This window comes from Triturus cristatus, chromosome 2_2 (genome assembly GCF_964204655.1).
Source record: "Triturus cristatus chromosome 2_2, aTriCri1.1, whole genome shotgun sequence".
Taxonomy (NCBI): Eukaryota; Metazoa; Chordata; class Amphibia; order Caudata; family Salamandridae; genus Triturus; species Triturus cristatus.
Window position 1 is genome coordinate 354,912,978 of NC_140582.1, and position 26,606 is coordinate 354,939,583.

Genomic DNA, 26,606 nt, shown 5'->3' on the forward strand with positions numbered 1-26,606 from the left:
CGATCACGATGTCAGTCGGAAAGGCTCCGAATGGCATTCGGTTCGTCCGTTCATCGGTCGGACTCCTCGAATCTGATTCAGGCGGAAACATTTCCAACACCGTGTCCGTTGGAATGCTTCACGACGGACATCGTAATAAGGCCCATATTTGTGTTACTTTTTCATCTTAGCTCTTATAAAGGAGCAGAAAAACAGAATATTAAAAGACATCTTCCTTGCACTTTATATATAGCACAAAACAGAACTGTTATTGGGAGTAATGCAGCACTGGAGGCCATTGCAAATTTTGTGTACTCCACTCCATGGTTAATCATTCTGGAAGACCCAAATAGCATCAAGACAATATACACAACTGTGGGAGAAGCACACCGTAAATAGTAGGGTTACTCCGGTTTAGTCCCTTTTGCAGTTAACAAAAAACACAAAAATTGATTGTGATCAAGATGGTATTCTTTATTTTCTTATCATAATGTATATGAAGAATACAGCCAATGTGTTTCATCCCGTAGACAGCAAGACTTCTTCAGAGCTGATAATAATACATAAAGCATGATAACCAATTAATAAAATTACATATACTAACATTCTATGACCATTAAAACTTATTGACACATACAAATACATACATACAAATACAAAACAAACGTGGTACTCATGACCACTCAAAAACATGTGTCCCTAAGTACCAAAACAACATGCTTGGAGTTGGCGTTATTTTACGAGTGCACGGTGAGTGGCAATATATATTACAGTTATTACAAACTTCAGTAAATTATTGCACACTGGCATCCTCTTTATTACAATATTATATCTATTTGCCACTCTAAATTTCATCTCGAGATTCCACCTTCATTTAAGTGCAAAAGTTGTCTGCTCATACATGAAAATAAAATCATATTGGGTGAGATGGCCTAGACCCCTATGCTTTAAAAAACCATACAAAAATCACATGGAAGAACATATTGACCTGGAGTTAGAATAAGTTACTAATCAATCCCAATTTGAATGGTATTCGCAAACACTCACCAATTGGTGCAAATTAAGGGGCATATTTATCAAAGTTTGTGTCACCCTTGTGCCACGCAAGATAATAAAAGGGCGACACAAAACCTAGATGAGATTAACCCTGGGTGTAGTTCGCGAAGTAGCACTTCGCGAAGCTACGCAAAGTGCAGTTCGCACTACGCGAGCTACGCGTAGCACTTCGCGAACTGCGTAGTACCTTGTTCGCACTGTGCCAGATGTCGTTTTCAATGATTGCACAGTGCGGACAAGCAACCGGCACTGTGCAATCATTGAAAATGGCATCTTGCACAGTGCGAGCTGTAGTTTTCTGCTGCTCGAGTAAATTTTTACTCGAGCGGCAGCTGTCTCAACGCGAACTGGTAGTTTCTCATCGCGAGCACTCGCAATGAGAAACCTGACCTCCTCGCGTTGGGAATCTCGCCAGGAGGTTTATTTTCCATGCTTGCGATCGCCAACTTGATGTTGCTGATCGCGAACAAGGAAAAAGTCTCGCCGGGATGTCATTTTGCTTGCTCGCGGTCGCCAACTTGACGTTGAGGACCGCGAGCAAGCAAAAAAATGACCGCAGCACTACGCAACACTACGCTACGCGTGTTCGCACTGTGCTACGTGCAATTCGCGTAGTGCGAAGTAGCGCGAACTTCGCAAACTACGCGAGCGTAGCGTAGTGCTTTGCCCAGGCTTATTTATCATGCCATGCATGGCCAACGTTTGTGTCCCTGCGGTGCTTTGTAAACCTGGAGAATGGCAAGACAGCGCAAATTACTGCCTTGCGTTACTCTGCCCAAGGAAGGCGTCTTAAGGATGGAGCGTGGGTGTGCCCAGGCATCCACCCATGGATTTTGGCGCACTCCCAGGTTTACCATGAGTGATAGACCTGGGACTGCGTCAAAATGCAACCCCTTCCCAGGGGAGGCGTAACTAGGAGAAATATCTTTATTTCTCCTTGTTGTTTCCTCTTTCTATGTGTGCTGCGTTCTACGGCACACATGGAAAGAGGGAAACGCCTCAAAGGATTGTTTTTGTGCAAGAAGATATCCCTTCCTGCACATAACAATCCTGCTTGCAAGGGCACCCTTGCAATCCTGGTGCAAGAGTGCATGCATTGGCGCTAGCCTACCCTCAGTGCGCCAATGCTAGGAGAGAGCAGGAATGCACAATATATTGTTAAATATGGAGCATTCCTGCTCCTCTCCCTGTCTTGCAGCAGAACAAATTGTCTTGCTGTGCTGCAATGCATGACATTTTGATAAATCTACCCCTAAATATTTTAGGAAATGTAGTTGGCCACAGCAACACAACATTGTCCCAAATATGTAGTTTTGTTTTTTAATAACAAATTTTATTGATTTAATTTAAAGACCTTATGGATGTGCCGGGAAGCAATATATCATAACACGGAATTATCAGGGTACATCACTTATTATTTAAATTCCATCGAGCCCCCTTCCCCCAGGACAAGAACAAGAAAACAGTACAATTGTCCAATATCAAATATGTATTTTAGGGACAAAGAAAAACATATTCCATTCTAATTAGTTGATATTTCACATTCCTGTTAATATATAAATTAATATTTATACCAAATTCAATTTAGGTAAGGGATTCGGTGTGACTATTCCTTGCATTTTTATGACTTTGTGAGTTTCCATTGGTTAAACTACTGAGCCATTAATTTCATAACATTCGGTGTTCTGTTCTGCCTTCTTACTTTTGTGAAGGGTGTACAATGGGACCTAAAACCAGCGTTTCTTGTGCCCTTTAAGTTATGTTTTGCACCGCCACTACCTGTTTCTGCTCTGGGTAACTGTACCCCTAGTTCGGGGTAGGGTTCTAAGGGCCATGTTCAGGAATGGGCTGCAGTGAGGGGGCGATGAGAACCTCCTGTAGAAGTGACGTAGGTGCTAATTCAAAATAGATCTCAAACTTTTTCACAGAATCCCCTGGTTCCTGCTCCACCAAGAGCTGAAAGTTTCCAAAGCGGATCATACACTTCCTGGGTAGTTCCATTCTGTTCAGGTAGTTCAGCTCCACATTGTCCACCCAGAGTTTGGTCTTTCTGCTCATGTTCTTGATCTCAAAGCTGATCTCAGAGCTGTCCAAGTGTTTGAACACCTGCAGGGCAAACTGAACCCGGGAAGCGTGCTCATCCCATAGGGCATAACTGCAGGTGTTGGTGTTACGTCCAAATGTAAGGCACTCGTCTGTTTCGTGTTTCTGCTTACTCAGAAATGGAATGGCTCGAAAGACTTGCCTTTCGATATTCTGAGGATGGTACATTTTCATTGTGATGCAGGCCAGTGTCTCTTCTGTTTCTGCTTCTTCAAAAGTCGCCATGAGAAATAGTTGGTTCTAAAAGCAAACATTCAGATTAACAAGATTAAAGAATTTCCATAAATCGCAGCTATCCTATTTTTTCAGCTAATTCACGAACGAAGGTTCCTCCGAGAACAATGGCAGCTCATCTACATCTAAAGAGAGGCCATACATGTGGCTAGCCTAGTGCCTTGAAATGTGTGGGTCCACCACCACAGTAACAGAAATGGAGAAAGGACAGATGAGACAAATGTGCACAATGCGCATTTTGATGTTTATTTTTTCAGCCTACTATGAAAAATTAAATACCATACACCTTCACCACACTCACACAGATACCTCGTTTGCAAAATGTCTGTGCTTATCTATTAAAAATAGTATGCAAGGTTTGTTTCTCTACTCTTTATCCACCAGAGCACAGAGGACCTCAATGTATGGTCAATTAGAATACAGTGGAGCCATTCCTAGCCAGAGAAAATATGCTAATGCATCTTGCGCTTTTCCCCCTCCTGCTAAGTTACCCCATAATTGCGAGCTTACTTGCTTAGATTGAAGAATAACATGCGAATCTGAGTTATTGCATTCAATTTACACACATTTTCCATCTTTCTGAACAGTTTGCTTGCCGGATATGTTGTCCTTGCTTCATTTCTTTAAGGAACATTGCATTATTGTGCTCCGGCTCATTTTAGTATCCGTCAATTATCTACTAGAACCCACTCTGGTCGGATGGAACTTTTTACTTGCCCAATAGCGTGGAGGGAATAAACACAATTATCGGAGAATGCTGTCCGCAATTTGTCATAATCAAGGACTCGAGACTTAATCTCTTGGCTCTCTGGCTTTTATTATCAGCATAAAAATTTGAAGATACAAACTCCTCAATACGAGGCACAACAAGTACATAGGCACTAACACAAATGCTACTCTACGAAGAATCCGCATACGACTAAAAATAACTAAAAGCACAATTTCTAAAAGCATGAGGTAGAAAACTACCAAGCCAATGTCGATATTAGGGACACTGGACCATACCATCTCTGTCCCTACTCTGTACTTGATGTCATCCCTACTTAGCAATCCCTTGAGACCCTCAAATCGAGAAAAAGGTGTCAGAGTGAAACTTCCTAAGAAGTCTTCACTTAGAGAGCTTGATCTAAATTTGCCCCCTCTAGCTCCTCGTCTAGCTCTTCTCTGCTCTGGGCTGCTCTGTTCTGCCTCCACCCTCGGGGCGCTTTCCCTAATACAGAACCCCAAATCCCAGAACACGCCCTCTTGCACCTCCTCTTCAGCCGGGTCGTCTTTCAGTAATTTTCCATCGAGCGCTGTCCAGTTCCATCGTCCATCAGCTTGGCCTTGAGTCCCAGACACCGTCCGCACTAGGAGTTACGATTGGCACATTCCAATGCACTCCCATGTCTGGCTTTAACTACATAAGTCAATTCGTGAACAAAGAACTTCTCTACTAACGAGCAACTGTCCTTGCACCTGTAGTGAGATCATGTAATGCAGACATACTTCACATCTTTTAACTTTGCAATTTACTACAGCCTAAAACCTCTACTGGAATAAATCCTTTTGGCCTATTGCCCTCGGCTAACATAAGAAAATAACAGGCCTTTCACCTCAACGATATATGTGAATTCTGGCCACTACTTCGGTTACACAAGCATGTCTAAATCACACTATTGACATTTACGTCTTTCTTTTCATGTATGTTTAAACTAAACAGTCTACATGCACGTATTCTAGGCTACACATTTTAACCTCACATTGCGGTCATATAAACTAAACTCTATGCATTTCTCTAAACACATTCATGATATCATGGTACATTGCTAACACTTCTAAATTAAATCGATACAGCTTATACATCTCTTAATACATTTCGCACACAAATTACCTGAGTACACATTTGATTATATGCGGGTGCCGACTAACAGTGAATATAACGCACCCCTACAATTTTCAACCTTTTAAGCGCTACATCAATTGCATTTATTGTGATTTTGGTTTAATGCTAATTCCCTTGATCAACTAACTTTTGCTTTCTCTAATGATACTATTATTTGTATATATCTACAAATGCTGAGATCTGGAAACACCTTGTTGTGTAGGTGTTCCTAACGGTCTTGATTGAGCGTTAAAGTTCAGAGTTCTCCCTTTCCTGCCTATCAACAGTCCTTAATTAATTAGGGGTGGAGGGGGACAAGTATATGTAGCATTCCATAAAACAGAGTCCTACATTGTATATGTAGCTGCACAATGCATTTCTAAGGGATTATGACTTCTTGTTTCAATTCATAGACCCCTGAGCCAAAAAATACTGACATCTTTGAAACCTTTATTTGTGTAGGGGTTGGATTTTTAAATTATATGGAGTTTATCACACACAGTAATAAAGGAGTGCAATAAATTCTGCACCCCAATTAAATTTCACCATGCCCAAACTGCCAGAAGTTAGCTAGGCTAAAGGACCAGGACATGCAGTTTTGGTGCATTACTGAGATACACTTGAAATAGGTGTTCAGTGCATTATTTGCAGAAAAATAAGTGTCAGGGCTCTCATCAGAAGGCCAATGCAGCTTGCACCACATATTGCCACTGCCATGCTGCCAATGTTAGTAACAACACAACTTCCAACGATCACACTCCTGCAAGTATGACAGTTCGGACTATTTCAGGCCCCCAGATCCAGTGGCGGCTCGCGTAGGGTGTGTTGCGGGACGTTGGGGCGGGGGAGGGGGCAGGGTGGGGGGTAGTAAACTCAGACATACGACGGAACAGAGGAAAGTAGTTATTACGTTCCTCCGTTCCGTCGTATGTCCAAAGTTTACTACCCTCCCCCACCCCGCAACACGCCCTATGCGAGCCACCACTGCCCATATCTATAAAGATGGCTTGAGCAACAGGTAATAGTACTTTTTAATGTATATAAATTAGCCAGACAACGCCACCTTGTGGCAGACTGTCACAAGCCTGTGTTGACACTTAAGTGCCAGTACCAAGCACTGGAAACCACTGACTCAAATGAAGCACTGTAGGTGCTAAGTATGGCACCAATAAATTCTGATCCCTGCAGTGTTGAATTCTAACAGATGGAATAAATATGGCCGCAGCGGCTCCTCCACTGATGCGGAGGAGCGTCGCCCCACATGAAAAATAAAATGATAATAACATAATATTATTGTCTTTTTATTTTTACAGTTCTGGCCCAGTTTTTTTTCAAGTGGCGGGCTGTGTTTTCAGCCAGCAGGGGGAGGAGTGGTATGTACACTTAAGTGCTTATAACTATTTGGCTAGCTGTCTCGGGTTGGCCAAACCATCATGCGCACTTTGCATGTTTTCCACCCAGTCTGCATTATAGCCTGAGTAGAGAGCATAACCAGACTTCCAATCCTTCTCTGAGCGCCGAACCAAGGTGCTCAGACCAATCACGACGCTGCATCAGCAGCGACGTGATTGGCTTGGACAGACTGGTAGCCTGGGTGCTTCCTGTTACAGTGCCTTGACGAAGAAGAACGGAGGAGAGGCAGAGGCCAGGTAAGTGCAGTTTTCTTTCTTTTTAACCCCTCCTGCCATATTCCCCCTTCCGGCCCCAACACCATGGCCCCATAGCAGCTGCCACTGAAATATGGCACCTTCCTAAAGGGCACCCGTAACGAAGGGCCTATGGCACAGGGTTTTCTGCACGTCAACTCTCTTTCAATGTCAGTTTCTGTGTTTTTTTAGCACCAGCTGGTACATGAGGGGATGGTCGAAATTACCTTAAACTAAATTATTCCAAGGAGACATAGTTCTTCAAATTATCATGGCGTACATCTATGTGCTGCTCGATCCACCAAAGGCTATAGTGGGTCTGGTTCTCAATGCAATTTCAAAAGTGTGTCCCTCTCTCTGTCTCGCTCTGTAATGTCCTATCTTTCTATGTCTGTGTATTTCTCTTCTGCTGGTCTTCTCTCCTCTCTTCTCTCCAATGGCTTTTCCGTCCTTCTCTCTGCCTTTGAAATTTTGTGTATGCACTGAAGAGAAAGAAATAACACCAAGAGACATAATACACTAGCAGTCCCCCTCAGATGGATCTGGGGGCCAGTGGCGTAGCTAGACCATTGGCCGCCCAGTGCAGCCCCACCGTTTGCTGCCCGTGGTGGCATGTAAGAGCGTGGGGAGAGGGGGGAGAGGGGGAAGGGGGGTGCTGACAGATTTCTACGACGGCCGGGGGAGGGTGCTGGTGCAATTCCTGAGCGGCTACTGCCCCGCAACGGCCACTGGTAAGAGCTAGGGGGTGGAGGGAGACCTCCACACCCAAAGCTTGTGCCGCCCAGGGCCCTCCGCCCCCCCTTGCTACGCCACTGAGAAGAGGAACATTGAACTTAAAAATGTCAAATTAAAAAAATGAAAACTATGTATTTCCTTCTGTCTTTCTGCTTTGTATTTTGAATGTATTTAATAGATTCTGTATATTGTGGCATGCTTGAAGTTATCCTGCATGCCTCATCTGAGGTTACCTAACAACTTGCAGGACCTCTAGTTCTCATTGGAAAACTGACTTCATGGAGACCATGCAAGATAATGTAGACGTGGGATCTTCTCAAGAAAAGTTTAATTTGGAAGATATATTTTTTTTCTGAGAGATTGTAATTGTACACAAATCAGTATGAGCATTGGTGTAAAAATTGGAATCAGATAGACTAACACCATTGAGATGAGTCTCCATCCGTGTCAGGGAAGTACATTTGGGGTGTCTGCTGATTAACTGCTACAAACCAGAAGCATAAACAATATTGCTTAGCCTTGTACAGAATACAGTGTTTTTTAAAACCTGTTTGGGCTCACAGTAAGTGTTAAAGATTCTTCAGATGTGCAGATTTTTGGTGACAAGTGTAAATTAGTAACTTTAATGATACAGATGACGATAACCGATGAATTCATGATTTTGCATGAAAAAGATGATTATTTTATTTAGAAGTGTAAAAAAATAATGTAGTATAGTTATGCCATATTTTCAATGCGAGAATCTGTTTAATTGAATTGGGTGCGGTTTCTGGAGTTCGGCAAATCTTGCTCCTGCTAATTTTTCCCTCCCAATCAACAGCCTGCTGTGAGTCTTCTCTCTCCACAATTTGCGCTGAACATGGCAGTGACGTCAGTAGATTGTAGTAATAGATATAACAGAAAGCGTGTATTTTGAATGAAACTTCTCATCTTGTACCTAAAGTATAATTTTGAAGGATTTCCGTTGGAAGTTCAGATGTAAGCATGCAAAAGAACATAATTCTAAAGGCTATTGTTTAAATAATGTTTCATATTGGATTGAACATCTCGAGAAAGCAGTTGCTGGGAAAGAAAGAGAAAGAATACTCTTACCTTAAGAAAATGGTTAGCGTTAAGGACCCTTCAAATTAACAAAATTGTTTATGATTTTCCAATGCGCTCTAACCATGGTCATACTATGCTGAATTTGCAGTTTTATTAAAATGCATAAAATGTGTATAAAAACCCTGGGGGGGGGGGGCAACTTCTTATCCCCTTGAGATTCTCAGTATTCTGAGCTTTTTCTTTTTCACTAAGATTTGTTAGTACTCTTCTTGAGTTTGAATACTGGAATTTAGAGACACTTTTATGAACTGACTGGGGTTCTGCTATGATTTATTAATCTGTCTTTTTGTATTTCTGAGTCTTCATGACTAAACTCTGCACTCCTCTGTAATATTTTATTAATGATTCTGTATTAAACTTTTTTAAACTTAATTTTGATCTAGAGCTCAATTCTTGAGTGGTCCCAGTTTTTAAGATGGTTTCACTGTGCTAAATGAGTCTGATTGGCGGGCAGGGCTGTTTCTTGTCGCTAGATCAATGACAAGGGTTGCAGAGCTGAATTGCCAAAGGTAAATATTAGGGTTTTGCAATATTGGGGTTCAAGAGATTATTGTGGTTTGGCTCCCACAAAGTTTGGTAGCAGAGGATGGTTAGCATAAGAGCACCTTCTATTTGAGGAGTCCCAAAGGATATTTGTATTTTTTCAACCATTTATGCTCAAAACGGAGGGAAAAAGAGTTTTGGGATACGTGCCAATTTTCTGGTGTCGAATCCTCCTGGGACATGACTAGCCGTATTGACTGTGGGTTCCTGAAAGAACTTTGAGTCTAACTATGAATAGGGAGAATTTTAGTTTGGGAGTGTATTTTGAGGTATAAATCGTGATGATGAATTTCTGTTGCTGTGTTTGTTTGGACAAGTGATGATCATCATGGGTTCAACTGGTGGACTAATTATAGTTGTGATGATGTATTATTCATATTTGTAATCTCATTTGAAGATCAATGTGTTAATAGAAGAAATAGAGTATGTTATCGGATTTTTCATAAAACCAAGATCTGGAGATACTGATTTTGTGTCTGCACTGTGGCGTGTAGAGTAAGGTTCCACTTACACATGAGTGGGGATTTTAAATTAGCAACATTTTTTTTCAGGTTTGAGAATTTACCTGGAGTTATTTTGCTCACCCTGAGTGCACGAGCTGATGAACATTAGCTCAGAGGTGGATTTCTGCTGGTCAAAATTTAGATAGCAAGAATGTTTTAGGATTGTTCAGAATTTTTCTTTTGAATTGTTCTTATTTTAAACTTTATGGTTTGCAATTGAATACATTTACTTAGAATACTGATCTTCACTTCCTTTCTAGGGTAAACAGAAAAACATTTATTGATTTAATATGGTTTTGTAATTGTTTTCCTGTTTGCGAAGAAGGCACACTTTGATTGGTTGCTCAGTCAGAAAGCTGTGCTGGGATTGGTGAGACATCACCACAAAGCTGCCCTCTAATTCACTGGTTGTTGGCATACTCGCGCTGTGGTATCTTTGACAGAGCTGTGCTGTAATTGACTGTTGTTCGCTATGGTTGTTAATAGAGTTATTGTGACTTTGAGTTTGTTTTGAGTCTATTCAGTGTGAAAATAAGGGTGGTATATTTTCAAAACTTAAACCAAAGAAGAAGATACATAGAGAGGGGTCAGAAATTACAGAGTGAAGGAACACCAGCAAATTAAATTATGTTAAAGGTCGGGTATTACATGTGCACCTGGCTCTCTAAATGGAATAAAAACACCGCACATGATGAGGTTTTACAGTTTCAAGTGGAGGGTACCTTTAATATTAAAAAGCTAGATACCTTGGACAAACCATGTACGATTTGAAGCCAATGCCTAGAACCACACTGTTTAAGGTGCTTGATAAATGGGATCGCATGGCAACAGAAAAGGAAAGAGAGAAAAAAGATTAAAAATATGAAGAATTTATATAGGGGTTGGCTGAAAAAGCAAACTAGATCACCAAGAAAAAAGTTGGAGAGAGGATATGATAGAATGTGTAACCTTTCCTGCAATAGTAAATATCAGAGCACGACAAATAGAAAAATAAGAAAATAAAAGCTGTTGAGTCACATGAGGAGGATGATGAACAAATCATAAGTGAACTGTTGAATTCTAGACATCCTCCATATACAGACAGATTGGTGGAGGCAACCAAGACTGGGGTAAGGATGCTGGGCGACATACAGCAATGGCATAAGTCCCTACTGGGATTGTACTGAGTGCCCCAACTGTGGCGACAGCCATAATGGCAGTACCTAGTACTAGTAGAAGCGGAGTACCAGAGGATCAAACACAGGTTCCCCTGTGAGAGCAGTGGTAGTAGAGCCACAGTCTAAAGAAATGTGTATAGGAATTCTGGAAATTTTATTTGGTAAATGGCTGCAAGAAATGTGTGCATTTGAGTAGGTTATTTAATTACAATGCTAATGAAAGTAGATATTTGATTAAAAAAAAAAGCAACTAGGTGTGCCAATGAAGCTCATAACAAATTATAGGAATTAGCTGATGAGCTAGAAATTGACAGTAGCAGAATGAAAAATAAAAAAATATATAAAATGGTTTTGACCCAAGACAAAATTTAAGAGATGGGTTTGATTACTTTAAGAGCTCATATTAAAGATATATGGCCTAATTATGATGTTGGGCAGATGTGACACCATTACAGAAAGGAACCGACCGACCTTAGGTCGGAGGTTTCGACCTCAGTATTACGATGTGACCGCCCATAGGGCAGTCGCAAACCTCCATTTGTCAATGGAAGCTTGTGTCAGGCAGAAAAGGACCGCAGCCCAAGCTTCCACTGACAAATGGAGTTTTGTAAAAATCCCTGCACCACCTTGTGACAGGCAACTCACGGTGCCTGCCACATGGTGCAGGGATGTTTAGGGGGGCACCATAAGTGGGTAAGGGGGTCCTAATAGGCATCCCATATGTTGCTTTCTGACAGCCTTTCCATGTCAGAAAGGCCGACATGGGATGGCTGTCAGAAACTGACATCATAATCCTGACGACGGAGCCACTGTCATTAAGGGATTATGCGGTCTGTCCGAACCACCTGCAGGCTGCTTGAGCCCATCGGAACCACGTCGGAATCCCCCCACAAGTTTCACTCTGTCCACCGTAATCCTAATACAGTGGTCAAACAGTAATCCTACCATGTTGGGCAGAAAGCCTCTGACCGCTGGTCGAAGGCTTTCCATCCGACATTTTAATTAGGCACTTAATTGAGAAAATCACAAATTGGAATGATTTGATGAAATATTGAGAACAATTGAAGAATTGGACACTGAATAAAGGGGAAATGAAAGGAGTTTAGGCAAAGGCAAGGAGTATCACGAGTGAATCTGAAGTAGGGTCAGCCTCAGTGGTGGCATTTCCTTTAAGGGAAGCACATGGAGGGAATCTGGTACATAGTCCGTGGACAAAGGCCTGTTTGTATGCTTTTATGAATACATTTCTGTAACTGAGTGAACACCACACAAGGTGGTATGAGGAAAAACATCAGTTGACACACATTTCTCCAATGTTGTGGGCTGATTTGAGTACTTTGTTTGAGATTGCAGTCCCTGGAGAAGGTGGTTACTGGATGGCCAACACAGGAACATGCCAGCTTTGGTCCGAATAATGCTCCAGCAACTGAGATAGCAGACAAATACAGAGCTGTGACTGAATATTTGAGAAAGTGAGTTCCTGAGAAGATTATAAATTGGGAGAAGGTTTTGAGAATGACACAGGAACTCAAGGCATCAGTGCATTCCTATTTTGAGAGGATTATCCACGTATTTAAGAAATGTAGCAGAGTCAAAATGTAGTAGTAACATTTTATTTTGGAAAATTCTTTTCATAAAACTGACATTCACCAAAACAATCCTATGTAGCAGAGTAAAAAAAACAGAAAAGATGGCGCTAGTAGTTTTGTTTCTGCTTTCGTGAATGGCTTAAGGTCAGAAATTATTAATCACATTCAAGAAAGTGATTTGTGTTGGCAGATGAAGCGCATTGATGAGGTCTTGAAGTTAGCGAAAAATAGTAGTGGCAGTACTGACTGTGTAGTAGTAACAGAATAGTGCACAAAACTAAGACCAAACATAAAGGAAGTTATGTGGAACTGGCAGATATCACTTTTAAGACTAGGCAAAAGAAGTTAAAGGAAAAGATGATGATTGCTCTGACAAAACAGTTTGAAAAAGGATTGTGGAATCCAATAGGTTCAAATATGATTTTTTTACAGAATAGAGTAAATAGGATGCATCAAGGAATGCAAAGTATAAGTGATAGAGTGAATGTTGAAATGGCGTTTCATTATTATGGGAGGTTTGGACACTGGAAAAGAGAATGTAGACAACATCCTAATGGGATGCAGGTCAATTTGGAACAACTTCAGCAGAATCAGAGAGGTAATATGTTGTTGAATATGCAAAATGCAGAGCAGAATATGCAGAATCAGAAATCAGAAATCATTTTAAATGCCTATGCCAATAGCCCTGGTAATGCAGCACAGCATGAGAAATAAGTTGCCATATAATCCAATCCATCAGCAAAATACTGTGATTTTGAACGAAGAGATGGCAGGGAGTAGTTTAAAATGATGGTGGCTGAGGTAGGAGGTGGATTGCATGCTTAGTGCAGTCCTTGAGGCAAATCAGAGAAGCCCATATATTGACAGAGAAGTCAATGGCAACCCCATTTCATTTGTTATTGATGCAGGAGCTACTCGTTCTACAGTCTTTACTGTGGAATTCCCAAATCTACCTCTCTTGGGAAGAGAAGTCCAAGTTGTGGTTCTCAGTAGGAAACCAATTGTGAATCAGGTTACGGTAGATGTTCCAGTTAAAATAGGACCACTGAAAAAACAAACATCACCTTATATTATGCGATTCAAGTACTGTAAACTTTTGGAAGGGATCTTCTTTGCAAGATGAATTGAATAATATATTGAACACTGTATGGTGTTGTGATTGAAACACAAGATGAAGATTCAGTTTTCAAAATTAATTCACAAAGAATAACCTGCCAAATTGGGCTGATTAAAATAGAAGAACCAGTGAAAATAAAGATTAAATCACAAACAATATTTCCTAGAACTAGACAATACAGACTTAAGAAAGAGCGTGAGGTAAGAATGAAGCCAGTAATTGAACAAGCGATTGAGCAGGGAATTCTTCGAGATGTGCTTGGTAGTCCTTGCAATTCCCCAGTGATGGAATCAAAAAGCCGAACTGCAAAAGGAGAATCGTGCAAGATCTTCAGAAAATAAATATAAGTGTTGTTCCTGATTGTCCGGTGGTACTGAATCCAGCAATACTATTGTTTCAGTTTCCATCAGAAGCTGAATGGCATACACTCTTTGATTTATGCCAAGCATTCTTCTCATTCCCATTACATGAAGATTTACAATTCATTTTTGCATTTCAATTTTTGAATGAAATTCTCGATTGGTGCAGGATCCCACAAGGGTATACTGAAAGTCCTTCAATTTTCTCACAGATACAGAAGAAAGATTTAGAGAGTCTACAATTGCCATGTAATTCAGTCCTATTTCAAAATATAGATGATTTGTTGATAGCATCTAAGACAAAGGAGAACTGTAAATAGCATACCATTGCCTTGTTAAATCACATAGCAAAAAATGGGCTAAAAGACTCCTCAACTAAAATGCAGTATTGTGAAAAAGAAGTAATTAATCTCGGATATCGTATTGAGAAGGGATTAAGGAACGTTTTTAAAGATTACATTTCTGCTATTCTGAAGTTGAACGCACGACCACCCAGAGGGAGGTTCGGATGTTTCGTGGAATTGTTGGCTACTGTCGTCAGTAGATTCCAAACTTTTCCTTGACTACCGGACCTTTTGTAAGATTGAGATATAACAATGTACAGAACCCTGTACCATTTTATGATGAGTGCCTTGTTGCATTTAAGGAACTGAGGGGCATATTAGCAAGACCGGCGATAAAATTATCGCCGTTTTAGCGGCAGGAAGCTGCCGCTAAAATGGCGATAATAGGCTTGCTAATATGCGTTATAGAATTCCAATAGAAGCCCAGGTTAGATGTCCTGCACATCTAACCTGGGCTTCTATTGGAATTCTATAACGCATATTAGCAAGCCCATTATCGCCGTTTTAGCTGCAGTTTCCTGCCGCTAAACTGCGATAATTTTATCGCCGGTCTTGCTAATATGCCCCAGTAAGAGAGATTGTGTCTTGCACCCGCACAGGGAATGCCTGATTACAATATGGTGTTTTTTCTATTTTGTTAAGAAAAAGATGAATGTGTACTTTCTAATCTCACCCAGAAACACAGAGGACTTATGCACCTAAGGGTGTATTGGATCCAGTAGCTGTAAGTCTTCTGGGTTGTTTGAAATCAGTTGCAGCAGTTTGGCAATAGAGCAAAGTAAAGGAATTGTGATGGGTCATGCTTTTAATGCCTATGACCCACATTCATTTGAGATCCTTTTGACAAGGATGGGAACACAGCACTTAACGAACAATAGATTCAGACATTCTTGCTGCAGAAAACATTTTACTTTGGAGGTGTAATGTTCTAAATCCAGCAACATTGCTTCCGATTTCAGCCAAAGTTTGTGAAGACCAAGAAGATGAAATGGATTGTGAGTTGGATCATGACTGTATAGAAGTGACCGCATTGTGCACAAAATAAGACCAAACATAAAGGAAGTTCTGTTGGAACTGGCAGATATGACTTTATTTGTTGTGGGTTCTTGTTTAAAAGACCAATATGGAGGATTAAAGGCTGCTTATGCAGTATGGTCTATCACAGAGGCACTTGAGGCATCCTCCTTACCAAATGTGAATTAGGCGCAAGTAGCATAATTAATTGCTTTAACAAGAGCTTGTTGCTTGTCAGAATATCTTGTCACAAAGGGGATTCATGATATCTTCAGGAGCTCCAATAAGAAATGCAATGTATATTTTGGATTCGTTGAATTCAATACAGAAACCAAAAGAAGTGGCCTTTTTAATTGCATAGCCCATAAGGCTGGCAAAGATTTGGTCACTTTGGGACATACGTATACTGACCAGGTGGACCAATACTGTACCCTTCAGGAAGAGACAATTTTCCAGCAAAAAGAAAATGATGATTTTGCAAATAATAATGCACAGAGTTCAAACAATGTGAGTTGTTTTTTTATGGAGTTGATGCAGTTGTCTCTAAGTGAATTGAGAGACTTGTAGGAGGATGCTCCTGAGAATGAGAAAAGAAAATGGGAAAAGATGGGCTATGAAAAGAATGATCAAGAATATGTTTTGCCAGACTCAATGTTACAACCCTTATCAGGCTCATGCAGGAAGATATAATCTGTTCAGAGTATTTCGAATTCTGGGAACATACAGGATTTTGACATGTGGCTGAGGATGTGTGTAACCACTGTTTGACATGTTATTTAAATAGTCAGTTACAGTTATGAATCACATTGGCAAAACAGAAGGCTCATTTATAAGTATACAGTCCAGCTTTATTGAGATGCCACAATGTAATGGCTTGACGCATGTCTTGGTAATAGTCTGCCTGTTCTCTAAGTGGGTGGAAGCATTAACCACAACAAGAGCAGATAGCCCTACAGTTGCCAAATTGTTGTTGAGGATAGTAATTCCAGATTTTGGTCTCCCAACTTCTATTGAGACTGATCGTAGTGCACACTTAAAAAATTAAGTTTTGCAAATAATCAGCACAACTTTCAGGTCAAGCAGAGATTTCATTACAGTTATTGACCACAACCTTAAGGTTTAGTGGAGTGTACTAATGGCAATTTGAAGAATAAACGGGCAAATGTCTGTGCATCAAATGGTTTGAAATGTCCTGATGCTCTTCCACTTGTTTTGATGAATACGAGAAGTACTCCAGACAGAAAGACAAGCTTGACTTCTCATAAGATACTGATGAGCAGGTTAATGGAAGGAACCTGTATTTGTACCTTCAGCAGTGCTAGTTTCAATAACTGATGACATTGTTCTGTATTATTGCAAACATCTGACTGATATGGTGAAATCAGTCCCTCATCAGGTGAAAGTGTCAACTTAAAACTATAAAGATACACCCTGCCACAGTCTGAATGCAGGTGACTGGGTTTTTATAGCATGAGAGCAATGGATGCCTGAACGCAAGATGGAAGGTCCTTTCCAAATCACCCTGGTGATAAATAGCCCTGTCAAGTGTGCATGTGTGCATCAGTGGATCCACGCTTCTCACACAAAGAGGATGAAAGTAGCTGAAGCAGTGGATGAGGTGAATGATCAGAGTACACAGTTTGTTAAAAAAGTTCAGACCCAAGCTTTGGTTCTCAGCATGAATCCAGAAGTGGGGTAAGATTTCTCTGAAACTGGTGATATCAAAGTGAAAAGCAAAAATGAATGAAAATTTCTGGCAAGTGAAAGTTCAGATGAAGAACCTGAAATTGCTGAAGTCCAGTTACAGGGTGTTCAGATTGAAGAGCTACTACCATGCAAAACAGCAAAGCTTGAGTGGCAGCAAGAAGTAGTAGTCTCTGATCAAAGCAGCGACAATTTGCTGTTGAAAATGAAAGTGAAAATGACCCCTCTTGGAAGAAAGAAATTAAATGTGGAGAAAGCACAGAAAGATAACTTTGATCAAAGTACAAGCTCACGTTTGAGTCTAAGCTCAGGTTTGGGCTCTAGTCAAAGCCAAGAAGTCAAAAAATGGAAACTTTCAGTACAAAGAGAAAAAGCTGAAGAGGTTCCAAGAAAGAAATCTGTAAACAGAAGCACTGTGAGCCAGAAAAAGATTTGGCAAACTTAGTGAGACCATTGAATCCAGAAATTAGTGACAGTGATTCACCAGTTGCTAAAAGAACAAGAAGAAGAATTAAAAAATTGAAATATGCTTTGCCTGAGTTGTTGTATCTAGCTACAGTATCTGAAGAAGAGGAAGTAGATGAAAATGAGGAAGGCTACTTCAGAATGAGAAAAATCCAATATTGTTTTGAGAGTGATTCAGACACAGAGACTGAAACAGATGAAAAACCATCCTGATAAAAATCATTTCATGAAATTGAGAATTATTCATCATCAAAGTCTTTATTTCGATTTTACAGTACCATAAAAGAAACAAGCACATGCAACTTGGTTGACAGTGTTCAGGATAAAAGGTACTATGAAATGCTCCCTATAAAGACTCTTAGGAATAGAAAAGAGAGGAATAAAAATTGGCAAATTCATGATACAAATGTACAAACACCATAAGAGAACCAAGCTAAACAGATTTCAATATTTAAATGATTCTGCCTATCGGGACAAAGCTAAAGTGCTACTGCATTGATAAATATTGTTTATATCTCATTTGACTAATGAATGCAGCCTGATTATGCAACAGCCATTTTATCCCCTTCGATGCGAGTGACGGAGCGGTTACGTCATGCGCGTCGGTTGCGCTGTGCGCATGACGGAACCGCTCCGTCACGGCCCGCCCGCGCACGGAACCTTCAGCACGGCGCGGTAATCTGCGCCGCGCTGAAGGGGTTAAGACCCATGCCCCCAGTGGCCAATCAAAAGGATAAAAAGCTTAAAATAGTGGCATAAAACCAATTATTTACAGGCCAAAATACTACTGCAGAGTACACACCCGACTGGACTAATCGTTATAATTTCTATTTGAGTTATTCATACCAGTCGGGGAGGTAGATATAACCCTCCTTCTAATTGCCCAGAACTGAACCAGATATTTTGCAGTTGCACAAGCATAGAGTGGTCTTGCATCTTACTTTAAAATGCGTAGGGCATCTTTGTGGCTGTGTGTCCCAAGTTGTCTACATACCGGAGTTAGCCAGTTCCTTCTAGGTCTGGCATAGGCAGCACAGGCAAAAAAGACATGGCCTATTGTTTCATACAGGCATGGACAAGAGGGACAGCCCTTGGGGTGAGTTTTGTTTACCAGCCAGGAATTAGCCGGCACTTTAATAAAATCAAAATAGTTTTCTAGCTGGCTGATGGATTTGATGTCATTAAAAGCAGCAGCATAGGGGGCCAGGTCAGGGGTTGTGACCATTCTATGCCAAAAGAGCAGTGGGCGTAAGCTCACCTGGTCATTAATTGACTTAACACCCAGGTCAAGTTTCAAGGGGAGAAGGGGAGTGCTTTGGGGGAGTTATACCAAGCTCCTAAGGAGCTTGTTTTCCACTGTTGAAAGAATGTTAACATTTATGGATCCCCACAGTTCTGCCCCATAAAGCACACTACTCACTACCTTGCAACTATACAGCTTGAGTGCGGGGGCTGCAGGCATGGTAAAAGAAAGGCAGTGCTCCCGCCGCAAGGCCCCGGTTAGCTGGGAACATTTCAGGTGTTTCTTCCAGACCATTCCCTCGGACAGCTTGATTCCCAGGTAGTCAAAAGAACCAACTCGCTCGAGCGGAACATTATCTAGAACCAAGTTACCTTTGAACGATTTGTGGGGATTTTGCATCATCAACTTGGTTTCAGTAGTGTTGATGACCAAACCCCACACATCACAAAACGCCTTAAAATGATTTAAAAGTTTTTATTCAGAATAGATGAAGATAATCCATAAAATAATGAAAAGTACATTTTGGGCTAAGAGACTGATGTAGAAATTTAGGATCAGACTGTTTTTTTCAAAGACTGAAAAGCTGTGACGTTGCTTTTTTTCCTTTTACTTGTTTTATTTATGTTTTAACAAAATAGGAAAATATTATTGTTTTATAGAAAATGTTTGGTTGATTTTTGCCACAGAAGGCATTTTTGTTTTGATCTCAATCTAGAAGATGTGATACAGTAAAGGGGCTATAAAAGTTTAGAGATGACATTGCCAATTATAACCTTATTAGTATTAGTTGGCGTGTTGATGTGCTTACTGATCCGAGTGGGAAATGTTTCAATTTATATAAATATTGCTGAAATTGAAACTAAGTATGACAAAGTTAGACAAATGATACCAATACATGAAGAGCATTTAGCTAACATTTTTAAGGTTAATGTGTATGCTAAAATGATTAAGGGAGTTTTTGGATATCATGAACATCAATAAATGCTATGTGTGCTCTTACCTTCCTGATTCAGCTGGGGAAGTATTGATGTACACACAATTAGAAATATCATATGCACTGTCCAGCAATATTGTTTGTGGCTATTTTTTGATCATGAGGAGTTATTTCTCCTTATATGACTGATTTTAATGTGTCTTTAGAGAATTTGTTTATTGATGAGAATGATAAAAGTATTACATATGGTGAGTATTTGAGGGTGATTTCACAAAATAGACATAATACTAATTTGAAAATATATTATATTATGTTTATTGTGTAATGAGGAGCATACTTTTATTTGGGAACCTAATGAAAGAGGAGTAAAAGTAGTGAAAAATTTAGAGGAGCAAAAGATTGCCTTGGAGGAAATAAAAGAGGAAGAAGAATTTAGGCTCTCAGGTTTTTACATCCTGAATTGCAAGTAGACCAGGAAACAAAAGGTGATGTGTATGGTAAGGTGAAATCCTAAGAAAAAGGTTAAAGAAGAATTTGTAGGAGAAAACATGTGTTACAAATCTTATGAAGTGAGTGGAGATCTGTTGTCCGGGGGAGAACATATTATGAAGGAAATGTATTATGTTTGTGGAAGGAAGAAATTGGATGAGTTTGTGTTATCTGGATTTTTTCCTTATTGATGAAATAGATGAAGAATATGATAAGAAGAGAGTAAGACAAAGTCTTGGAAAAGTGGTTTTAGATATTTTAGGAGAAGTGATTCCTCCAAGGGGTGTGTCTATGAATGATATGAAAATTAGACAATGTCATAATAGTAGATAGATTTGCTATAGATACAGCAGAGTCTTTCAAATTATTAAATGTGAAAATGGTTGCAATTAGAGCAATGGTTATGCAAAACAGTCTTTTTGAATATTATCCTGGAAAAAGAAGGCAGAGTTTCTAAAGTAATTATGGCATGAAGGTGTTGTACCTATATATTTGATTATAGAGGAGAAAATGCTTGTTTTATTATTAACATAACTAATTTGAATCATTAAATTAACACATTGACAGAACCAAGATCATGGGAAGGTGTAGGATTATGGGTAAGAGATTTAGGGAATAGTTTTAGTAAGGGAGGTGAATGGTTAGGTAATATTGGTGGTGGTGTTTTTCAGTTCATTCTACTTTCTAATTTCTATAATATTTATGATGTAAGCACAGATCCCTGCTTAAATCATACTTTGGGCTCCTGTTAAATGGCATTGCTAGTTCATAGGAGATGGAATGTGGTGTCCCAGCGCCTGCATACCCTAACAGGTGACCAGAAACGCTCTAGAAATGTACCACTGATTGATTGACTGTAAGATGAACTAACAGCTAGGTTAAAAAAGGGCGGATTTCCTCCTTCTCGAGCACATGGCAATGAATATGTTGTTCCAAATTCTGTGATAACAGTGATGATTTGGAAGTCAGACATATAGTGCTTTATAGTACATTGCGCCTCACTTCTGCTATTTCTAGGATATGCAAGTAACATGTCTAGTTTCTCTTCCCCTTTTGCTCTGTGCCCATGATCTGCTCCCTACCTGCTACCCTTGGGCACTTGGTTTTCTCAAAATAAATTCTGCCAGTTACATGATGCCTTCTTGAACAGTGGCGCTCAAATCAGTGCCAAGGTTAGCCCTGCTATTGACCCAGAGTGTGGAACATCGGTATCCTATAGCACAGTGGATTGGTGCGCCTGTTGTGTACACCAAGTGGGAACTCAGGCCATGTGATCAATTTTTAGCAAGGCTACTCCTCCTTTCATCCTTCCAAGATGCCTGCTACTTTCATGCGGTTTACTTTGCTGAGAAATAACATCCCAGCATCTTCCTCGGAGCTCTAACTCTCCACAGTCCTCTCAAATTGTCTGACAGTTCAGGCGCACCGCCCATTGGGCTCAAAGGGCTTCAGCCCCCCCACCCCGCCCCCCCCGTCGTGTGTGGCAGCCCGGGCTGAAACAGCTTCCCGGCATACACACAGTATTGCTCATCATACTCCTGCTCATGTTCCCCTCCTAATCAGCAACATTCTGTAAGTCTTCTCTACTCACAGCCTCTGTGGAACATGGCAATGATGTCAATAGATTCTAGTATTAGAGAGAATAGAAAGTGTGTATTGTGAATGAAACTTTGCATCTTGTCCCTAAAGTATAATTTTGAAGGATTTCCGCAGAAGGTTCCACACTCAGGGCCACATTACAATGTCGGGCGGAGTTTCCTACATCGTCTCGGTCAAAGGACCGACCGACAGCCGGTTGGCGGTCCCGACAGACTAATTAGGATGCGACTGAACACTGTTCAAATGCAAAAACAACAGTTGATAGACAGAATGCAGAACAATCTCATACATTCACCTCAGAGATCTGGGCCTAAATCCATCGTTTTTTTGCTCACCATGCCATTCCAGTTTGAACCCAACCATATGCAAATCAGTCTTGACCCTGTGCCTCATGGGAACAGTCCAGCCCGAACTGACAAGCCAGGTCCTCCCTGGACTGGAAACAAGCATCCTAGGACCGGTTGCGGGGTTTCACCCCTCTTCAGCCAGGATAGCTTGATTCCAGTGGCATGGAGAGCACGGGACCCTCGTCTGGGCATACCCGTCCCACTCGGGGTGACAAATGCAAAAACAACAGTTGATGGACAGAATGCAGAACAATGTCATACATTCACCCCAGTACAGAGATCTGGTCCTAAATCCATCGTTTTTTTGCTCACCATGCCATTCCAGTTTGAACCCAACCATATGCAAATCAGTATTGACCCTGTGCCTCATGGGAACAGTCCAGCCCGAACTGACAAGCCAGGACCTTCCTGGACTGGTAACAAGCATCCTAGGACCGGTTTCGGGGTTTCACCCCTCTTCAGCCAGGATAGCTTGATTCCAGTGGCATGAAGAGCACGGGACCCACGTCTGGGCATACCCGTCCTACTCGGGGTGACAAATGCAAAAACAACAGTTGATGGACAGAATGCAGAACACTGTTCAGTCGCACTCCTATTCTTTACAATGGGAGCATGCATTCTGACCGGAATGCATGCTCCCATTGTAAAAATGTGAGGTGCAGTTCATCCTTCCATCCTGTGGCAGACACCTCAAGGTGCCTGCCATTGGGTGCAGGGATCAACAGGGGGGCACCATAGGTGCCCCCTCGGCCTACAAGCAGACGCCGTGCACCCATGGGGGCCTTGCTGGGGGTGCCCAAAGTCGAGTTACAACAGCCTTTCTGTGTTTGGAAAGGCTGGCACAGAAAGGCTGTCGGAATCCGACATTGTAATTCCCGGGCGGAAAGTGTCGCCCTTGGGATTACCGAAAGCATTCTTGGAGCCTGTCGGAAGCCAGTTGGAGTGACAGGTTGCATTGCTTTCTGACCGACTCCATCGCAATGGGTCGGTTGGAAAGGAATCCGACCGGCAGATTACGATGCGGTCGGTTTCCGACCGCATCATAATCAGCCCCTAAGCGTGCAAAAGAACACGATTTTATAGGCTATTGTTTAATAAATGTTTCATATTGGATTGAACATCTCCAGACGGCAGTTGCTGAGGAAGCAAGTGGAAGATTTCTCTTACCTTAAGAAATGGGTTAGTTTTAAGAACTCTTCAAATTTACAAAAATTTTGATTTGCCAATGGGAGCTAACCATGGTCATACTATGCTGAATTTGCAGTTTTATTAATTAATATGTATACAGTGTGTTCAAACACCACTGGTTTTGAAAGATTAGGGGTCACTTCTCATTTTCCTCCTGAGATTTTGTCCGAGTATTCTGAGATTTTTCTTTTTCACTAAGATTTGTTAGTACCCTTCTTGAGTTTGAAAATTTGAATTTTGAGGGTTTTTTATTAACTGACTAGAGTTCTACTATGATTTATGATTCTGTATTTCTGAGTCTTCACACCTATGATTCTGTTTTTCTTAGTCTTCACAATTAAAAGCTGCATTCCTCTATAATGTTTTATTAATTATTCTGTATTAAACCTTTTTAAACATTATTTTGATCTAGAGCACAATTTTTGAGTGGTCCTAATTTCTAAGATAGTTTTTCTAAACTGGTGGTCTGGTGCAGCTGGATCAATGTGAAGGATTGCAAAGCGTAATTGCCAAAGGTAAATATTAGGGTTTTGCGATATTGGGGTTCAAGATTTTATTGGGGTTCGGCTCCCACATTAGTTCCATGCCACCCAACTGAAGACACTAGAGAGGATAACAAGCACTATAAAATGACACAACAATGTCATGTCCAGTCTAGACTTATGCCCATATTTTTTATAATGGAAGGTATAGCCTCTCCTGTTTCCCATTTTACTTCTCACACATCATACCATGCCAGCTGCTTCATTGCATTTCTAATCAGAGCGTCATTTTAAGATTTTGGATTGCTCTACTTTTCTGTGATCTATCCAACACTGGGTCAAAGACCACATTAAAATCTCCAGCCAGTATTTATGGGTCTGCTTAATTTAGCAATTCAGAAAGTAGATTCCTAAAGGGAGCATGATCATCTGTATTTGGTCCAAAGTATCCTGCTACTGTGAACTTGTATGCAAAGCATTTAATCTTCGCTATGGCCCATCTCCCCATCTTATCCACAGTGCTAGACTCTAAAGAGGTAGCTGAATTCTTCTTAATAATAACTGCAACTCCCTTGATTGAACCTTGTTGCGTGGTACAAACCACTTCTTGAATCCACTTTTTAGATTTACATAAGGATTTTAGCTTACTTTCTGATAAATGGGTCTCTTGTAATATGAGGATCTGTTACGAAGTATCCCTCAAATATTGGAAAACTTTCTCCATCCTATACTTTGTTCTTAAGCCATTCAGTTTCCAAGACAGAACTTTTAAATAGAAAATCTGATCTTCTAATGGACGGGTCATCTCTCTGATGTCTTTTCTGATTTAAAGATTCTACACAGGTGAATTGGATATATTTTTTGTTTTTTTCCCACTGCTCCCCACCCTGTGCTCCCCCCTCCCTCTCTCTTCCCCCTCTTGTGATCCCTCCCCTGGAGAACCCCCACTTTCCTCTTACGTGGCCTCTACCTTGGCCTATGGGGCCCCCCCCCTCGAGTCAGGAGCTTAAAGTCCTAAATTACAAAAAAATTCTTACCCGAGGGAAATAGCTTATTTTCCTGTTCCCTCTGTACCCCCAGAGATGGAGTACAGGAAGTTCTCAGCATCCTCAACTCATCTAAATGATGGCATTCTGTTGTTATGCATTACTTTGAGAATTGCTGGGAACTTAAGTTGCGCTGTTGCACCCAGCTTTTTCAGGGGCTCAAGAAGCTTTCCTAACTCCCACTGCCTAGAGGCAGTGATTGCTGAGACATCTGAGCGTATTTGAAATATTACACCTTCTGCAGATAAGGAGTTTAACTTTAGGGCTTTATTGAGGATATCTTTTTTAAGCTATATGTTAGAAAATGCACTAAAGTTTTTCTAAGTCTCGTTTTATTAGGATTCAGCCTAAAGGGGTCTCTGTGTACTCTCTGTATATCAGCTATAAGAGCCTCCTCTGAGCACTCCACACAAGTAGCTTGTTTAATTAACTTTACTACATACTCTTTTAAGTTACTTCCCTCTGCCCCTTCTGGTATTTTAAGTAGGCGAAGGTTGTTCCTCCTTTGGGAGTTCTCTAGAGACTCTAGTTTGTCTTGCACTCCCATTTCTTTCTCTTTTAGTGTTACTATGTTTCTTGCATTGTCCTCCATCTGAGATACTAGTTCTGCCACTGTGAGCTCTAATGCTGTAGTCCTGACTGCAAGAGAGTCCAGTTTGGCTTCTAGTTTTTCACATGAGACCTTGATATCTGCTTGGTTGCCTTCCGAAACCAAAAATCTGCCTCTCACCTCTTTAGCTAGAGCTTGCAGTAACTCACACATTGATTGTAAAGAGGAGTGGTCTACTGTGTCCCCATTATGTACTTGTACTTACACTGCCTCAGATTCAGCCGAGGCGCCTCCGGAAAGACCCACCAGGTTTTTGCTCATATATACTTGGAATGCAGCTACTTCGGCATTAACCGCCAAAACCTCTCCGCGTGTACCCAGATATCTCTGCTTCACCATTTCCACAACTAGGGATTTATCTACTTCATCAACCATTGCTGGACGCTTTATGTCGTTTCCTTTCTGCCAGCCTGCCTGGTCCGTTAGTGGATGAAACATGTTCAAGGTTGGAATACTTTCCAGAGAGTTAGGTATCTCTCTTGGGTCGCCCACGGAGTTTACACCAGTTGGTTTTAGTGTGAACGTGCTGGGTGCCACCTTAAAATAGCTTCTTAACGAAGGAATCAATTTAGGATTTTGTCGGTTCAAAAGTGTGTTCTATTTCTTACAGGGGTTGCTATTTTTGCATGTTACCCAATCCCCGTTAGTTAATTTGTTTTGGGGAGGTAGATTCTTATTCTGTCTTTTGGTTTCTTTACCTCTTGTTTTTGTATGACTTCACCAACCTGCGGGTTCACCATAGACAAATTCAGTTTTGAGCTTCTTAGGGAATATCTAAATTGCACCTTTGGCTTCACCCCTAAGGTATTCTTTCCTAACTTTTCTAATTTACCCCCCAAAACTATCCAGGAATCCTCTGACATGCAAGCAAGTTTTTCTCCTTCTACTCCATGTAACTTTGCTTTGCCTTCAGCACTCACCCCAAGTCCTGCACGTGGACTCCCTGTTCCTGGCTTCTCTAACAATTCCACTGGGTGCTCCTGCAGTTGTTCAAGCGCAGGAGCAGCGACTGTGCTGCCCCTGCCTCTCCAACCCTGGAAGGGGAACCTTGCAACGGCCTTCCACCTGCGACCCAGCTTGCGGGCTGCATGGAACCAAAGCAGATCCCACCTCCTTTGAAGCTACGAGTTTTGTTGCTTTGCTGCTCCTGGC

General features: G+C 41.1%; 1 protein-coding gene across 5 annotated transcripts in view; it reads right to left on the reverse strand.

Moving 5' to 3' along the window:
• Positions 1-432: 432 nt before the first annotated feature.
• Positions 433-26,606, reverse strand: part of LOC146862268 (TRAF-interacting protein with FHA domain-containing protein A-like) — a 198,625-nt gene continuing 172,451 nt past the window's right edge. For 2 of the 5 annotated variants that reach the window (XM_085641427.1, XM_085641428.1), the window contains exons 3-4: positions 13,467-13,558; positions 433-3,378 (exon numbers count right to left, since the gene is read on the reverse strand). In XM_085641427.1, coding sequence (XP_085497553.1) covers positions 2,860-3,363 — 504 coding nt within the window. In that variant the 5' untranslated portion in view covers positions 3,364-3,378; positions 13,467-13,558 and the 3' untranslated portion in view covers positions 433-2,859. The remainder of the gene's footprint in view (positions 3,379-13,466; positions 13,559-26,606) is intronic. The other 3 variants (XM_085641429.1, XM_085641430.1, XR_014978111.1) reach the window with 2 other exon arrangements.